The sequence below is a fragment of the Entelurus aequoreus genome, linkage group LG01 (genome assembly GCF_033978785.1).
Source record: "Entelurus aequoreus isolate RoL-2023_Sb linkage group LG01, RoL_Eaeq_v1.1, whole genome shotgun sequence".
Classification (NCBI taxonomy): domain Eukaryota; kingdom Metazoa; phylum Chordata; class Actinopteri; order Syngnathiformes; family Syngnathidae; genus Entelurus; species Entelurus aequoreus.
Window position 1 is genome coordinate 99,584,110 of NC_084731.1, and position 17,606 is coordinate 99,601,715.

General features: G+C 39.6%; 1 protein-coding gene across 2 annotated transcripts in view; it reads right to left on the bottom strand.

Moving 5' to 3' along the window:
- LOC133660060 (collagen alpha-2(V) chain-like) overlaps positions 1-17,467 on the bottom strand; it is a 45,545-nt gene extending 28,078 nt beyond the window's left edge. Inside the window, exons 1-3 of one of the 2 annotated variants that reach the window (XM_062063159.1) lie at positions 17,432-17,467; positions 15,803-15,915; positions 6,555-6,836 (exon numbers count right to left, since the gene is read on the bottom strand). In XM_062063159.1, coding sequence (XP_061919143.1) covers positions 6,555-6,639 — 85 coding nt within the window. In that variant the 5' untranslated portion in view covers positions 6,640-6,836; positions 15,803-15,915; positions 17,432-17,467. Of the gene's footprint in view, positions 1-6,554; positions 6,837-15,802; positions 15,916-16,091; positions 16,206-17,431 lie in introns of those variants that run through there. The other variant, XM_062063151.1, reaches the window with a different exon arrangement.
- Between the last annotated feature and the right edge of the window lie 139 nt (positions 17,468-17,606).

Consider the following 17,606-nt stretch of genomic DNA (forward strand, 5'->3'; position numbering starts at 1 on the left):
TTTTTACAAATAAAATCTATTATTATTATTATTATTATTATTTGTTAACCTGCGGAACATGTTTGGGCGCAATTCCTCTCAATTATTGACAATAAAATGTATGAATGAACAATAAAATATATATTTTATCAAGAAAAGTGTCCTTCACATTGATATGAAATGTAATAAATATAGTGAATGTTGTCTGTCTATCTGTGTTGGCTCTGCCATGAGGTGGCGACTTGTCCAGGGTGTACCCCGCCTTCCGCCCAAATGCAGCTGAGATAGGCTCCGGCAATCCCCCGCCACCCCGAAAGGGACAAGCGGTAGAAAATCGATGGGATGGATATTTATAGATCATTCAAACTATGTTGAGCACTGGAAAAAATAGTATCCGTTGTCTCAAAATGAACCTTTACAATGAAGTATAATCAAACTTGCGGCAGATATTCTACGAGGCTGTCCAAAGTGTGGCCCGTGGGTCATTTGTGGCCTGAAACTATTATTTTTGGCCTAGTGGTTAGAGTATTCGCCCTGAGATTGTGAGTTCAAACCCCGGCCGAGTCATACCAAAGACTATAAAAATGGGAGCCATTACCTCCCTGCATGGCACTCAGCATCAAGGCTTGGAATTGGGGGTTAAATCACCAAAAATGATTCCTGGGCGTGGCCATTGCTGCTGCTCACTGCTCCCCTCACCTCCCAGGGGGTTGAAAAAGGGTGATGGGTCAAATGCAGAGGACAAATTTCACCACACCTAGTGTGTGTGTGTGACAATAATTGGTACTTTCACCTCTAAAGGCCTTAGTGGCCACATACGTGGACAGCACCTTTTAGCTCTTATTTCCAAACTTGTGTACACTACTGAATTGGGGTCTTATGGCCGCTTATGTGGACACTTATACTGCCATCTGGTGGTGTCACAAGAGTATAACATACAATGGAATTTGGAAAAAAAAAAGTGTAAAAATAAAAATGGGCATGTCACTACAAATGATGTACACGTTTGTGTACTTATGGACTAAGTACATCATATCAAAAGATGATTTTTTAGTTTTTATTCTAATTAGGGTCCAATAAGCCCAAATAGCAAAGAGAAATAAAAAAAATCATGTAAACAAACAGCTTGGGCCTTAAGAGGTTAACTTTAACTTAACTTTTTTTCGGCCCACGGCACATACTAAAAAACACTATTACTAAGGGAAAAAAACAAGCATGAAAAACTGAATAAAAAGAGCAAACAATTGTAATTTAACGAGAATATGTGTAAATGTTGTAGGCTGGTTTCTCTTCTTCAAAAAGTCTATATAATAAACTGGTTTTCAACGTGAAAAATATCAAAATGGCTTTGATTTTTCAGGGTTCAGTCATTAGTGAATAAAGTTTGGACCCCCCAGGTTTAGTGTCATTACAGCCCGGGGTGGCTACTACTTCAATTTATTATAGCAATCTATTAAAAAATAACTAGAATAACGTTGCAAACGCACATTGGGCAACACAAAGAGCAACTTCCTCTAAGCAAGCGGAAGTGTCTCTGTCTCAAATGACATTAAATTTCACTTGGTTTTTGTTTGTTTTCTTTTTTTGTCCACAGTCTGTGCTTATGGTATGCTTGTAAAGTCTTGTGATTTATGTATTCTTTTGTGTCATGACCTGTTGAATGTTCACCGTATTATCCTGCCTCAGGGCAACGGATGAAAATGAGCTATTGTGCGAACATTGTTGCTCTGTGTTAATGAATATGCATAATTTAAATAAAATTACAAAATAAATAATACATTTCACAATTTCAATAACTTAAGGCCGACCCTAGCTCAGAGTCACTAAAGCTGCTGGTAGAAGCAGTCGACAAATTTAGCTTCGTGGTTAAAACAGACCTCTGCCTGCAGCAGCTCCCAGGTAAAAATAAAATCAAATTAAATCTTTAAAAACTTTGTTACTCCTGATCTCAACTATACTTTTTTTAAATAAAAAATGTAGTAAAATTCACACCTTATGGAATATTCTACAAGTCACATGGTCGACAGAAAGTTGCATCGTTGGCCATAAGAAGGCCAAAAGTAGGTTTATTTTTTTTCTGTAAATTGTACGTTAGTCCTGTTTTCTAAGTTATTTTTGGATGGTATTTTTTTATTTTAATTGTATTTTTGTTGTTGTTGAATCACTGCAATGTACGGCGCCCCTAAAGGGACAAAGGGATTTTTTTTTTACCCATTTCCCTTTATAGGCTCCATAGCAATGTGATTAATGTTGACATTAGTGTTGTCTCGATATCAATATTTTGATACTTTTCGGTACTTTTCTAACTAAAGGGCACCACAAAAAATTACATTATTGTCTTTATTTTAACAGAAAAATCTTACGGTACATCATACACATGTTTATTATTGCAAGTTTGTCCTTAAATAAAATAGTGAACATACTAGACAACTTGTCTTTTATTAGTAAGTAAACAAATAAAGGCTCCTAATTTAGTCTGCTGACATATGCAGTAACATATTGTGTCATTTATACACCTATTAATTTGTACACATTATTAGGGACAAGTGGTAGAAAATGAATGATTAATCTACTTGTTCATTTACTGCTAATATCTGCTTATTTTCTCTTTTAACATATTCTATCTACACTTCTGTTAAAATGTAGTAATAACTTATTATTTTGTTGTTTGATACTTTACATTAGTTTTGGATGATACCACAAATTTGGGTACTTTTCAGTAGTACCAAAAATGATTAATTAGTATCGTGGTACTATACTAATACCGGTATACCGTACAACCCTAGTTGACATGCTATTAGCGTTAATGACTCGTGGCTATATGTATTTGCTAATTCTATGCTAAAAACTCACTCCTGTTACTGTCAGTCCTGTTACTCTAGGAACTGAGGAAGCGAGTACCAAAATGGAATAAAGTAGTTTGAGATGGGCCAATTCACATTCGGGTACTTGGATAAGGTTTCAAGGATTCAAGGAGCTTTATTTGTCATACTCGTACACATCTTCACATATACGGTACGAAATGTGGTAGTAGATACAACTCTCATTTTGTTGTGATGTAGTGATTGGAGCACACACTCGTTGGTCACAAAAAAACATTCCTGAAGTTTGGTTCTTTTATGAATTAATTATGGCTCTACTGAAAATGTGAGGGTCAAAAGTATACATACAGCAATGTTAATATTTGTTTACATGTCCCTTGGCGAGTTGACCTGCAATAAGGCGCTTTTGGTAACCATCCACAAGCTTCTGCTGGAATTTTTGACCACTTCTCTTGACAAAATTGGTGCAGTTCAGCTAAATGTGTTGGTTTTCTGACATGGACTTGTTTCTTCAGCATTGTCCACACGATTAAGTCAGGACTTTGGGAAGGCCATTCTAAAACCTTCATTCTAGCCTGATTTAACCTTTCTTTTACCACTTTTGATGTGTATTTGGGGGTCATTGTCCTGTTGGAACACCCAAGACCCAACCTCCGGGCTGAGGATTTTAGGTTGGAGGTAATCCTCCTTTTTCATTGTCCCATTTAAAGCAGCAGTTCCATTGGCAGCAAAACAGGCCCAGAGCATAATACTACCACCACCATGCTTGATGGTAGGCATGTTGTCCCTGGGATTTTCTCCTCCAAACATATTGCTGGGTATTGTGGCCAAACAGCTACATTTTTGTTTCATCTGACCACAGAACTTTCCTCCAGAAGGTCTTATCTTTGTCCATGTGATGTCAGATGAAACAAAAATGGAGCTGTTTGGCCACAATACCCAGCAATATGTTTGGAGAGGGAAAAGGTGAGGCCTTTAATCCCAGGAACACCATGTCTACCGTCAAGCATGGTGGTGGTAGTATTATGCTCTGGGCCTGTTTTGCTGCCAATGGAACTGCTGCTTTACAGAGAGTAAATGATACAATGAAAAAGGAGGATTACCTCCAAATTCTTCAGGACAAGCTAAAATCCTCAGCCCGGAGGTTGGGTCTTGGGCGCAGTTGGATGTTCCAACAGGACAATGACCCCAAACACACCTCAAAAGTGGTAAAGGAATGGCTAAATCAGGCTAGAATGAAGGTTTTAGAATGGCCTTTCCAAGGTCCTGACTTAAACGTGTGGACAATGCTGAAGAAACAAGTCCATGTCAGAAAACCAACACATTTAGCTGAACTGCACCAATTTTGTCAAGAGGAGTGGTCAATATTTCAAGCAGAAGCTTGTGGATGGCTACCAAAAGTGCCTTATTGCAGGTCAACTCGCCAAGGGACATGTAAGCAAATATTAACATTGCTGTATGTATACTTTTGACCCTCACATTTTCAGTAGAGCCATAATAAATTCATAAAAGAAGCAAACTTCATGAATGTTTTTGTGAGCAACAAGTATGTGCTCCAATCACTACATCACAACAAAAATAAGAGTTGTAGAAATGATTGGAAACTCAGGACAGCCATGACATGATGTTCTTTACAAGTCTATGTACACTTTTGACCAGGACTGTATGTATCTTATTGAATTTAAAGTTCCAAAAAAAGACAGAAATATAAGTTTATTTTTAAGAGAATGACACCAGTGCAACGGCCCTTAAGTTGTCTCTTTTTGGTGGTACTTTAACCCAGCATCCTTTCACTCAGGGTGTGTCCTGTGTGCCTCTGGGGAGAAGCCTGACCAAAATTAGTGGCCTGCTTTTGTCCGTCTCGTCCACATCATTACAGCTGCAAAACCTACTCATTGGGTGCCGACCTCGCACTGAAATAGACCAGCCGCCCTTGCCTTCTCCAACAAGCACTCAGTCTGGGGTGGGGGACGTTTGTGAAGGTTGAATCACACTTTTTGACATTCAGCTTGATCAAGGTCGAGCAGGTCCCCACCTCAGGTGGGACCTTGTGGGCGGCATACCTCAACTTGAGGGTTCCAGGTTCGATCCCCGCTTTCGCCATCCCAGTCACTGCCGTTTGGGCAAGACACTTTACCCACCTGCTCCCAGTGCCACCCACACTGGTTTAAATGCAGCTTAGATATTGGGTTTCACTATGTAAAAGCGCTTTGAGTCACTAGAGAAAAGCGCTATATAAATATCATTCACTTCACTTTACAGACTCCCCGGACCACAAGTCTAACTCTGCATCCGAGTCATACCAAAGACTATAAAAATGGGAGCCATTACCTCCCTGCTTGGCACTCATCATCAAGGGTCGGAATTGGGGGTTAAATTAGTGGCCCCCAACCTTTTTGTAACTGCGAACCAGTCAACACTTGACATTTTTGTACATTTTTAATTTTTTTGTCATAAAAAAAACACAATCATGTGTGCTTACGGACTGTATCCAGACTGTATTGATACATATTGATATATAATGTAGGAAGCAGAAATATTAATAACTTAAAGAAACAACCCTTTTATGCAAATGAGTGTGAAAGAGTGTAAATGGGGGAGGGAGGTTTTTGGGGTTGGTGCACTAATTGTAAGTGTATCTTGTGTTTTTTATGTGGATTTAATTAAAAAAATACATATTTATTTGTTTTAATTTTATTTTATTTTTTAATTTCTTCTGCGGCCCGGTACCAATCGATCCACGGACCGGTGGTTGGGGACCACTGGGTTAAAACACCAAAATGATTCCCGAGCGTGGCCACCGCTGCTGCTCACTGCTCCCCTCACCTCCCAGGGGGGTGCAACAAGGGTATGGGTCAATTGCAGAGGGTAATCTCACCACACCTAGTGTGTGTGTGTGACTATCAGTGGTACTTTAACTTTAACTTTAAAAAATGCAAACATGACAAAAATATACGAAGAGAAGACAACCTTTTATCTCAGCTTCTACATCATCGGTCCCCAAACTACGGCCCGCGGGCCGGATCCGGCCCCCCAGCATCCAAAATCTGGCCCACGGAAGTCCCAAGTTAAATTTTTTTTATTTTATTTTATTTTTTTTAAATTTTATCTTTCCTTTCTAATCCATTTTCTACCGCTTGTTACTCTCGGTGTCTCCTAGCCGCTCAGGCAAATCATATTGTCTAAAAATGCATTTTCCCATCGATAACATGACAATGTTTAATGTTGATGAACATCAATGTTAATTGATGTTAAATGACAAAACAGATTAACTCGCTGGAATATAAAGACAATGTGTATATATACATATATATATATATATATATATATATATATATATATATATATATATATATATATATATATATATACAGCCCGGCCCCCGGCCAAATTTTTTTAACCCGATGCGGCCCCCGAGTCAAAAAGTTTGGGCACCCCTGCTCTACATGCAAAATAGGAAGGCCCGCTCCCACATGTCGTGTAGTGTGAAGTGAAGTTAATTATATTTATATAGCGCTTTTCTCTAATGACATAGTGAAATCCAATATCTAAGTTACATGTAAACCAGTGTGGGTGGCACTGGGAGCAGGTGGGTAAAGTGTCTTGCCCAAAGGACATACCGGCAGTGACTAGGTTGGCAGAAGCGGGGATCGAACTCGGAACCCTCAAGTTGCCGGCACGGCCACTCTGCCAACCGAGCTATACCGCCTCCATCGTGTACCAGGCCCAAAAAGATGAAGGCGAGTTACTCACCGCTCTTGGTGTCTTCCTGGCAGGAGACGGTAACCACCTGAGTGAGGGCGATGGCGGCCAGGAGCACGGTAATCCAGGGGCCCATGTCTGCACGCCAGGCAATGCGGGGGACCTCACACACACCAGGACAATACCGAGCTACAGCATCCAGCCCGGAAGATCCAAGTATCCCTGAGTGCAGCGGAATCCTGGATGAGCTGAACTCATTCTCCTCCTCCTCCTGCTCCTCCTCCTCCCGCCTCCACCTTCATCATTCCTTCATCCAGCAGACGCCACCCGAGTCTTTGAAAGACGTGGATAATTAAAGGCGGCATGAAAATGTGGAGCAACTGCAAATTTTTTAAAGAGGGAAAGTACAAAAAAAACACAAAAAAAAGAACCAGCAATGTATGACGCGTGCACCTTGATTCTGGTTTTGGCTGAAGATGAAGTACATCACCATTTTTTAGGAGTGTACAAACATGCTTACTGTAAAGTACAGTACTTGATGTATGCAGGGCCACCCCCACCCTAATCGCGTAAAGCAGTGGTCCCCAACCAAAACATTTTATTTATTATTTTTTAATTTTTATTAAATCAACATAAAAAACACAAGATACACTTACAACAGGGGTGTCCAAACTTTTTCCACTGAGGGCCGCACACTGAAAAATCAAATCAAGCGGGGGCCATTTTGATATTTTTACATTTAGGCCTCCACTCAGGCTTGATCCTGGGGACCCCAAAGGGTTTTGGTCAAAAAAATATAAAAAAATTGTCATTATTCAGTATTATTATTTTTATTAATATTCAAGTTTTAAATCTCTAGATCAGGGGTCCCCAAACTTTTTGACTCGGGGGCCGCATTGGGGTAAAAAAATTTGGCCGGGGGCCAGGCTGTGTATACATATATATATATATACACACACACATATATATATATATATATATATATATATATATATATATATATATATATATATATATATATATATATATATATATATATATATATATATATATATATATATACACATATATACATATATACATTGTCTTTATAATCCGTTTTGTCATTTAACATCAATTAACATTGATGTTCATCAACATTTAACATTGTCATGTTATCGATGGGAAAATGCATTTTTAGACAATATGATTTGCCTGAGCGACTAGGAGACACCAAGAGTAACAAGCGGTAGAAAATGGATTATAAAGGAAATATTAAAAAATAAATAAATAAATAAATAAATAAAACAATTTTTTTTACTTGGGACTTCCTGTGGGCCGGATTTTGGATGCTGGGGGGCCGGATCCGGCCCGCGGGCCTTAGTTTGGGGACCCCTGCTCTAGATCAACACTAGGTATATCTATCTGTCAATATAACGTTTTTAAAGATGTAAGTTGTATGCTCTTTTTGTCAAAGAAAACCCTGTTTTTTTATGGAAAAAACACAAAATATGCAATATTTTCACCCGATAAAATTGTTATGTGGAATATTTGAGATTATATAATAATTGGAGCCTTAAAAAGGTCAATAACTCATAACACCATTGATTTTAATTCATTATTATTTTTTGAGCAATGACACTTCAAAAACAAATCACACTAAAATTATTGGGGATCCAAAAGGGTCCTACTCATTAAAGTGTTAAAAAATAAATTATAATTTTTTTTTACTGTTTACTTTTAACACAATAATCTCGAGATTAACTTCAGATCTATCCGTCAATTATAAGTTTTTTACGTTTTTTATGTTTGTTCGTTTTAGGCCCTTATTTAAAAAAAGAAAAACAGCTCAGTTTTTTATATGGCAAACACAAAATATGCAACATTTTCCCCAAAAAATATCTCAAATTGGAATATTTAATGTGACGTAATTGGAGACTTGAATAGGTCAGTAATTCATGGCACTGATTTTGATTCATTATTTTTTTTTTTAAGAACGACACAGCCTGCAAGGCAACTTTGTGTTATTAGAGTAAACATTGCAAAATGTTCTTGTTACATTTGACCTGTTTGCTCTTTTATACCACTTTATATGTTTTTTTATTTTTTTTCAATCGTATTTTTAAAATGTACCGTGGGGCCGTTAAAAAATGACCTGCGGGCCGCAAATGGCCCCCGGGCCGCACTTTGGATACCACTGACTTACAATTAGTGCACCAACCCAAAAAACCTCCCTCCCCCATTTACACTCATTTGCATAAAATGGTTGTTTCTTTCTGTTATCAATATTCTTGTTCCTACATTACATATCAATGTATATCAATACAGTCTGCAGGGATACAGTCCGTAAGCACACATGATTGTATTTTTTTATGACAAATTTTTTTATTTTTTATTTAAATAAATACCAGACACACAGATTCCAACTTGTTATGTTTGAAATGCTCTAAATTAAATGATAAGTGGTATCATGTCGACATGAAAGACTAACTTTTTCAAACAGGAAGTCTATTCCTGAACGCGCAGTCAAAAGTCAGGAGCAGAACCACAGAGAGGGCAAGTCGGCCCTCATGCATGAACACACGAGAAGACAAAAATATCTAAGCTGTAGAAAATGGACAGATGTAGAAAAGTTGGAAAAAAGGGTTGAAAGCACACGCGTGTGTGTTCTTCTTCTAAAACACACAGTTGTTGAATGGTAACCTGCATTATTTGTCATGTGACAGGAAGATGCAGCCTATCAGGTGACACATATTGCCTTACAAACTGTTAGAATAAACATGTATATACAGTATTATCACACTAACTTTATGCTTAAGGGCCGTTGCTATAAATTATTGTAAATTGTGCTGAAGTGGTATTTTTGTATCTGTGCAAGCTGGCAATCCAAAAGATTGCCAGCTGACTTTATCAGTGTTGTGTCCAGACTCGGCATGCTGACGGCCAAGGCCGAACACCGCCGTGACGCAGACAGAGCAGAGACAAGGCCACATGACCTGCGTCAACTGATTTTCATTTATTCCATAATCATATATTGTGTCTAACTGGAGTTGTGGAGATTACCCCCTTCCCTCAGCGACAGCTTCAGTGATGTAACAGGGACCTTCCAAATAAATAGAGGTGACTTTTAGAACATAGTTTAACTATAATAAAAATAATAATAATAATAGATTTTATTTGTAAAAAGCACTTTACATTGAGTAAACAACCTCAAAGTGCTACAGTGTATTAAAAAAAATAAAATAAAAAATACAAAAATAAAAAATACAAATAAAAAGATATAAAAAAATTTAAAAAAATAAAAACTAGAACAGAAAAATAGCTAAAGCTAGTATGCATATATCTAAAAAAAGGCTTTTTTAAAAAGAAGGGTTTTTAAGCCTTTTTAAAAAACATTCACAGTCTGTGGTGCCCTCAGGTGGTCAGGGAGAGCGTTCCACAGACTGGGAGCGGCGGAGCAGAAAGCCCGGTCTCCCATTGTTCGTAGCTTTGTCCTCGGAGGTTGGAGGAGGTCAGCCTGTCCGGAGCGGAGGTGTCGTGTGGAGGATTTGGGGGTGGGTAGTTCTTTGAGGTAGAGGGGGGCATTTCTAGGGAGGCACTGGTGGGTCAGTAGGGAGACTTTGAATTCAATCCTGAGTGGAACAGGAAGCCAGTGAAGGGATTTGAGAGTTGGTGTGATATGGTCATATTTCCGCACTCTCCTCAGGATCCTAGCAGCACTATTCTGTATGTATTGCAGCTTCTGGATGTTCTTGCTGGGGATCCCGACAAGAAGTGCGTAGCAGTAGCCTAGCCTGGAGGAGACAAAGGCGTGGACGAGCCTCTCGGCATCAGAGAGATTGAGTGAGGGGCGGAGTTTAGCAATGTTCCTGAGGTGGTAGAAGGAGGTCTTGTACAGTTGTTTTATTTGAGCCTCAAAGGTCAAGTGAGGGTCCATTCGATTCTAACACCCAGATTAGTGTATTGAATACAGCCCAAAACACGTGTCTCCTCATGAGCTAAATTGAACTCTTGTCTCTGCATGATTCCTTGCTTCTTGTCTGATTATTAGATGTCTTCAGTGTTTGAACCTGACATCTTCTTGGTCCTTCGAGCCGGATTACAACACGTCTGACGATTCCAGCCGGGTGAGTAAAACCAGAAAGACCATGGCCCCCACATCCATACTTGCCAACCCTCCCGAATTTTCCGGGAGACTCACGAATTTCAGTGCCTCTCCCGAAAATCTCCCGGGACAACCATTCTCCTGAATTTCTACCGATTTCCAGCCGGACTTAAGGCACGCCCCCTCCGGGTCCGTGCGGACCTGAGTGAGGACAGCCTGTCGTCACGTCTGCTTGGCCAACCAAAAAGTAACCACAGAGCACTATACCGTATAGTGTTCTGTGGTTACTTTTTGGTTGGCCAACGGTTTACGTTGTATTGCGCACCCTGACGGCAAGTGTGGGAGTCGGTTCTGAAGTATGAAGTTGTAGTAGAATGTCTGACCTTTGACCTATATTTCATGTCTGTCAATAATGTATACTCATTTGATTTCTCTTCTGTTTCTGTGTCCCCGGGTGTGGGACAAAAGTGAATATTAAGTCATGCCAACCTGTCTACAGAAAGTTTTGATTGTTTAAGTATGATTAAGGAATCCAAGGATGTTGCAAAAACAAATGACGCACGAGATAAAACTGTGACGCACGAAGACCCAGATAAAGATGGAGAGGAAACCAGGACTGACAGTGATTTTGGCTTGCGTGTGTCTTGTGTGCTCCGGAGTACATTGTGTCTGCTTGCACGGACAACTCAATTCAACCTGCACTTCTGATAATGGGTAAATAAATGTGTTGTACTAAACTACTTTTGTTGCCTGCTTAAGCTTCGGACAATCCACCACACAAATTGGCGTCACGAACAGGATGGCCCAGAAGCTACAGGTCGACAGCCGCTCCCGCTCTCTCTGTCAGGCAGACAATATGTTGCACGCGCGCATCACAAGGTAAGCAGTTTGCTTTAAAGTGTAAACATTTTCTGCCTGGAGAGAGCCGGATCGATAAGACTAAAGCTGAACCTGCTTTTGATAAAAGATAGGTTTAGTCAGGTTCTCCAAAAACAACCTGGAATGGGGTAAATTATGGTTGGATTGAGTTGTTTTATATGTGATCATTTGTCTGTGTGTTTGTTGAAAACTTGTGATTTCTTTTTTTTAGCGTTAAGGGGATTGTTAATAGAATTTTGGTGGTTTAGAGTGTTTTTGAAGCATAGACTATGTGAGACGAATACATTTCTTAACCTCTTCCTCCTCTTCCTCGTTGTCGGAAAAGGAGGCTTCTTTCTGCAAGTGCATCAGAATTAGCCAGAGTTGGATACAGCTAAATTTAAGGCAGGGTTTGCTAACTGGTGTGACATTTGGCCCATACAAAATTATGAAGTCTATGAATGTGCGACATATCTGTCTATGTGGAAACTGCAGCGGTGGAAAAGCCTCATATTGGGTGACCGTTTGGTGACTCCGGTAAAGGAGATCAACTGAGCTGTATTTGTCACGACGTTCTGTTTAATTGGCTGCAGATAGACGGGTAGAGATCGCGCTCCATATGGTAGAGCTTTGGTGAAGCTTTGGTGAAACTGTATGGAACTGACCAAAACATGATGACTGTAGAGCATTGGGTGATTATCAGTGACTCTATGGTGCTTTTATGCTGTTGCCGTGTATTGGTCAGGGAGTAAACCAGGGGCTGCTCCGCTGAACGGGTTAATCGCCGTTGTATGAGTAATGAAGGGACCTGTGTTTGTTATGAGACGGCCGATTCCACAAGCACGCGTGCAAAGTTGTTTATATTGGTATATTGGTCCGGACCACGGGGTGTGTTTTGTGATTGTTTATATATATATGTGCGTAATTTAATAACTTTTGTGTAGCACCTGGTTTCTTATCTGTTTTAATTCCCCTCTTCTGAAAGGCAAACATTATACCTCTCGGTATTCCCCCTCCCTCACGCAACCTCCCCTCTCACGCTTTTGTGAGAGTTCCCTCACGCTTTTTTCGCACCCCCGCTGATCTGCAAAAGCTGGGAAATTGTCCAATATGTGTGTGCTTGTGAGAAAATAGACAAAGTTATGTACAGAAAACATATGAGTGAATGATCCATCCATATAATTATCTTCTTCCGCTTATCAAGAGGTTGGATCGCCCCCCCCTTTGGCGCTGCGAGCGAATTCCAGTCATTTGAATTTGTTTTTAACTGTGCTGGTGATTGTAACTGTGTAACACTATAGTTTGCAAGAAGGCTCTCGCTTTTTGGGGAAAGATGTGTGTGCGTGTGACTCAGTAAAAAAAGAAAAGAAAAAAAAGGAGGCCCTGCTGGGAGACATTTTTAGATAAGGAATGTGTGTGTGTGAAGAGGCTGTGTGAGTGACAGCTGCACGTGAGGCGTGGGCCGAAGAGGTGTGACACTGTTAGCATAGCATTGAGCTAGGTTAGCATTGAGTTAGCATAGCATTGGATTAGATTAGCATTGACCTAGGTTTAAAAAAAAAATATATATATATACATATATATAGTGGACAGCTGTACTCAGTCTGAGGAGAGTGCTGACAGGTTGGTTTTGATAATAGGAAAAATAAAATATACTGTATATGAATAAATAAACATTCTAAACAATTAATTCTAAACAAAATAAACATATTTATTCTGTGTAATTTTGCAATGCCTTTGAGTGACAGTGACAACAAGTGGCCCTAACGGTGTTCGTCAACACCGTTCAATTATTGTAACGTCTATCGAGATGCTTCGAGGACAGGAATTATATCGATCACTTTATTGAGCAAAACTGTTTATATTCGGACATAACCACACCAAAAACATGAGTAAAACACTCCTATCTGGAAAAACTAGTCATTTTCTGCCGTACAAACCAGGCCAAAACCAACTTGTCATCTGTCACCAACACGCATACCACTAAACCACTGGTGCGTTTATGGCCACACAAAAAGTCAGACAACTCAAACACCACACAAAGTTACACTATGACTCCTCAGTCATACGTGTGCTTATTTTACTGTCATTTATTATTAATGTTAATTTATTTATATTAGTCATGGAATGCTGTTACACACACTATGTTGAAGTATTACTATTATTATTATTTATCTTACGGTATATATCAAAAATAATATTGAGCAAAATTTAATTGAAATATTGTCGATGTGGCCCTCCAGCAGTGCTCGGGTTGCTCATGCGGCCCCCGGTAAAAAATTAATTGCCCACCCCTGTGCTATGGTAATCTAATTAGTTACTCTGGTCATCTAAATAGTTACTATGGTCATCTAATTAGTTACTATGGTCATCTAAATAGTTACTATGGTCATCTAAATAGTTACTATGGTCATCTAAATAGTTACTATGGTCATGTAGGTCACAGCAGGTCAGAGGAGGCACCAAGCAGTGTGGTTGGGGAGTGTTTCAACAGAGTGTTTCCAGAGCCTGAAATGTGGGTGTCAGGGACAGACGTGGAAGGAGATTTTTACAACAAAGTTCTGAAGCTTAGTAATAAATCACATATATCAGATTGTAGGTGGGTTATTTTTTTATCCTTCGTGTTCATATTTCGCTGTTTGTTTCATTTTGCTTGATGTGGATGGAGAGGGGGTGTGACGTTCATATGTTGTCAATATTCAGGGTTTTATCGTTTATAGTTGATATTGTAAATCCCACATTCTTTATTTTTATGTACATTCTGGGTGTCTCATTCAGTAAAAAAATGTAACATTCCATTCCATTTTTTAAGGCGGTCTGTCATAACGTTTTTAGCATTCAATCAGACATCGGAAAATCAGCAGAGACTCCTAGAAAGAGGTTCCGCAGCCTCCGTAGCAGAACCTCCAGGTTCTGTAACAGCTTCTTCCCTCAGGCCATCAGACTCTCGAACGCATCAAAATAATCCCCTCAACTCCCCCCAAAACGGATTAACTCGCTGGACTATAAAGACAATATAACATCCATCCATAAACGTGCAATATATTTATCTGTACAGTAATCTATATCTGCACCTTCTTTTGTAAATGCAAACACTCTGCCCCTTATTGCTCTTTTATCCTGCACTACAACGAGCTAATGCAAGACAATGTTGTCCTCATCCGTACTGTAAAGTTCTAATTTGAATGACAATAAAGGATTAAATTTAGATTTTTTTTAGTAGACGATAGCAACGTAGAAATGATTATTAATATTATTCTGTTGCAAGCTAAATTTTTCATTCATAAAATAGATTTGAAAGCCAAATTCTCCCATTGGAGTGATAATTGAATCTAACTGTGGTCTCTTCTTTGCTAAGTGTCCATGTTTCTGCACCGTACAGCCATGTACTCCAGACCACCGTCTTGATTAGTCTCTTTTTTCAGGGTCAAACTAAAGGCTTTTGTCAGCAGTTTTTTTCTCTTAGAAAACACATCTTCTGCACGTGCGATCCGTGACCTGATGTCTTTGTCACAGTATCCATCTTGTGCAATTACACTGCCACGGTAGATCAACTGTGTCACTAGGTTCAGCTGTACACCACCAAGGCGGATCTCAAAGTCTTCAACGGTGCCGTACTCTTCTGCCGCTTCATGCGTGCTGGTCATCATGAGTTGTAACGCGTTAACAGAGCCAGCTACTGTGGCCTGGTCACCCGTGTATCTCACAGGCTTGATGAGATGTCCTCCCACATGAATGCCTTCATCCACCCGACCTAAGGCATCTCCCAGCAAAGCTTCAGCATAGACATTAAACAACGAGGGTGATAAACAACACCCCTGTCTGCTTCCACGTCCGATCACAGCAGGATCTGTCATACTATCCTTCAGCCTGTTCCTTATAGTGCTGCAATCAACCTTCCATCACGCCAATCCACACCAACGCTCTGAAGGATCTCCAGGAAATGTAACCAATCTACTCTGTCAAAGGCTTTCCAGTAATGCACAAAGCACACATATACAAACCCCGTTTCCATATGAGTTGGGAAATTGTGTTAGATGTAAATATAAACGGAATACAATGATTTGCAAATCCTTTTCAACCCATATTCAGTTGAATATGCTACAAAGACAACATATTTGATGTTCAAACTGATAAAACTTTTTTTTTTTGCAAATAATCATTAACTTTATTTACTTTTATTTTGGAATGTCCGGCGGGCCAGATTGAAAAGCTTAACGGGCCTCATGTGGCCCCCGGGCCTTCATTTGCCCAGGTCTGCCACAGCACGTATAAATATGCAAGAAAACTCTCCTACAGACGCTTAGTGGGACACTTTAGTAAGCAAGAACAGTTTTAGTTGTGGTGTAAAACTTACAAAGGATGCTTGGAGTGATGCATGAAGAATCCGTAGCATAGAACGGCTGGGAGACCAACAGCACTTTGGTTGGGATGAGAAAAAGAAGCACTACCCGTAAAGTGAAGCAGCACCTGCAATGAGCAAATTGGTCCATAAGATGGCGCCATAGCACAAACAATAAATCAATCAATCAATCATCAATCTATGTTTATTTATATAGCCCTAAATCACAAGTGTCTCAAAGGGCTGCACAAGCCACAACGACATCCTCGGTACAGAGCCCACATACGTGCAAGGAAAAACTCACCCCAGTGGGACGTCGATGTGAATGACTATGAGAAACCTTGGAGAGGACCGCATATGTGGGTAACCCCCCCCCCCTCTAGGGGAGACCGAAAGCAATGGATGTCGAGTGGGTCTGACATAATATTGTGAAAGTCCAGTCCACAGTGGATCCAACACATCAGCGAGAGTCCAGTCCATTTTTTTGCCAGAGAGCGCCGCGTCTCGGTCCGCGCGGAGGAGATGAAAGCCCTCCAGTTGAAGCGCGCTGTCCGGGACACTTGCGCTCAGCCAAGTCTCCGTGAAACACAACACACATGATGAGGAGAAGTCCTTGTTCCTTCTCATCAGCAACGCTAGCTCGTCCATCTTGTTGGCAAGTGAGCGGACGTTGGAGAGGAAGATGCCTGGTAGAGGCGCGCGTAATCCCCGTCCGCGAAGACGGACAAGTGCGCCCGCTCGCTTTCCTCTTCGGTGCGGTTTCCCTCTTTTGAGCACAGAATGGACCAAATCCGCAGCTGACGCTAAGATGACCGGTAACAAGTCCATAGGGATGGTGGATCTGATGTTCAGTAGCTCTTCACGGGTGTAAGAGCACCCGGAAACACAATTTATGTACAAAAACAAACAAAACAGAGCGCACGAAAGCACATATATATATACACACACACAGTATATATATATATATATATATATATATATATATATATATATATATATATATATATATATATATATATATATATATATATATATATATATATATATATATATATATATATATATATATATATATATATATATATATATATATATGTGTGTGTGTATAAATATATATATGTGTATGTATGTATGTGTGTGTGTGTGTATGTATATATATATATATTATTAATATATATTATATATATATATTATATATATATATAATATAATTTTTTTTTTAATATATATATATATATATATATATATATAAATATATATATAAATATATATAATATATATATATATGTTATACAATTTAATAAATCAGAAACTGATGACATAGTGCTGTATTTTACTTCTTTATCTCTTTTTTTCAACCAAAAATGGTTTGCTCTGATTAGGGGGTACTTGAATTAAAAAACAATTCACAGGGGGTACTTCACTGAAAAAAGGTTGAGAACCACTTCCCTAGTTCACGGTTCCGAAAGGCGAGCGGCCCGCCAAACGTTTCAATCAATCAATCAAAGTTACACTTGTGTGTATCTTTAACTCCTGTCTCAACACAGAAGAGGCTAACTGTCCTTTAGCGGGCAACTCGCAACCAAGAAGATAAGATTTTCTGTCATCTGTGATTTAAAGTTAAAGACAATATTTCCCACTTACCTCCTTAGTTGGGTCCATCCTGACTGTCCTGTTGAGAGAAAGGACTACACTACCCAGCATGCACTACCCAGCATGCAACAATGCCCGGGAATATTAGAACTACACTACCCAGCATGCAACAGGAATGATTAGCATGCGTGGTAGCTGTCACGCCGATTTGCTTCCCATAACAAAC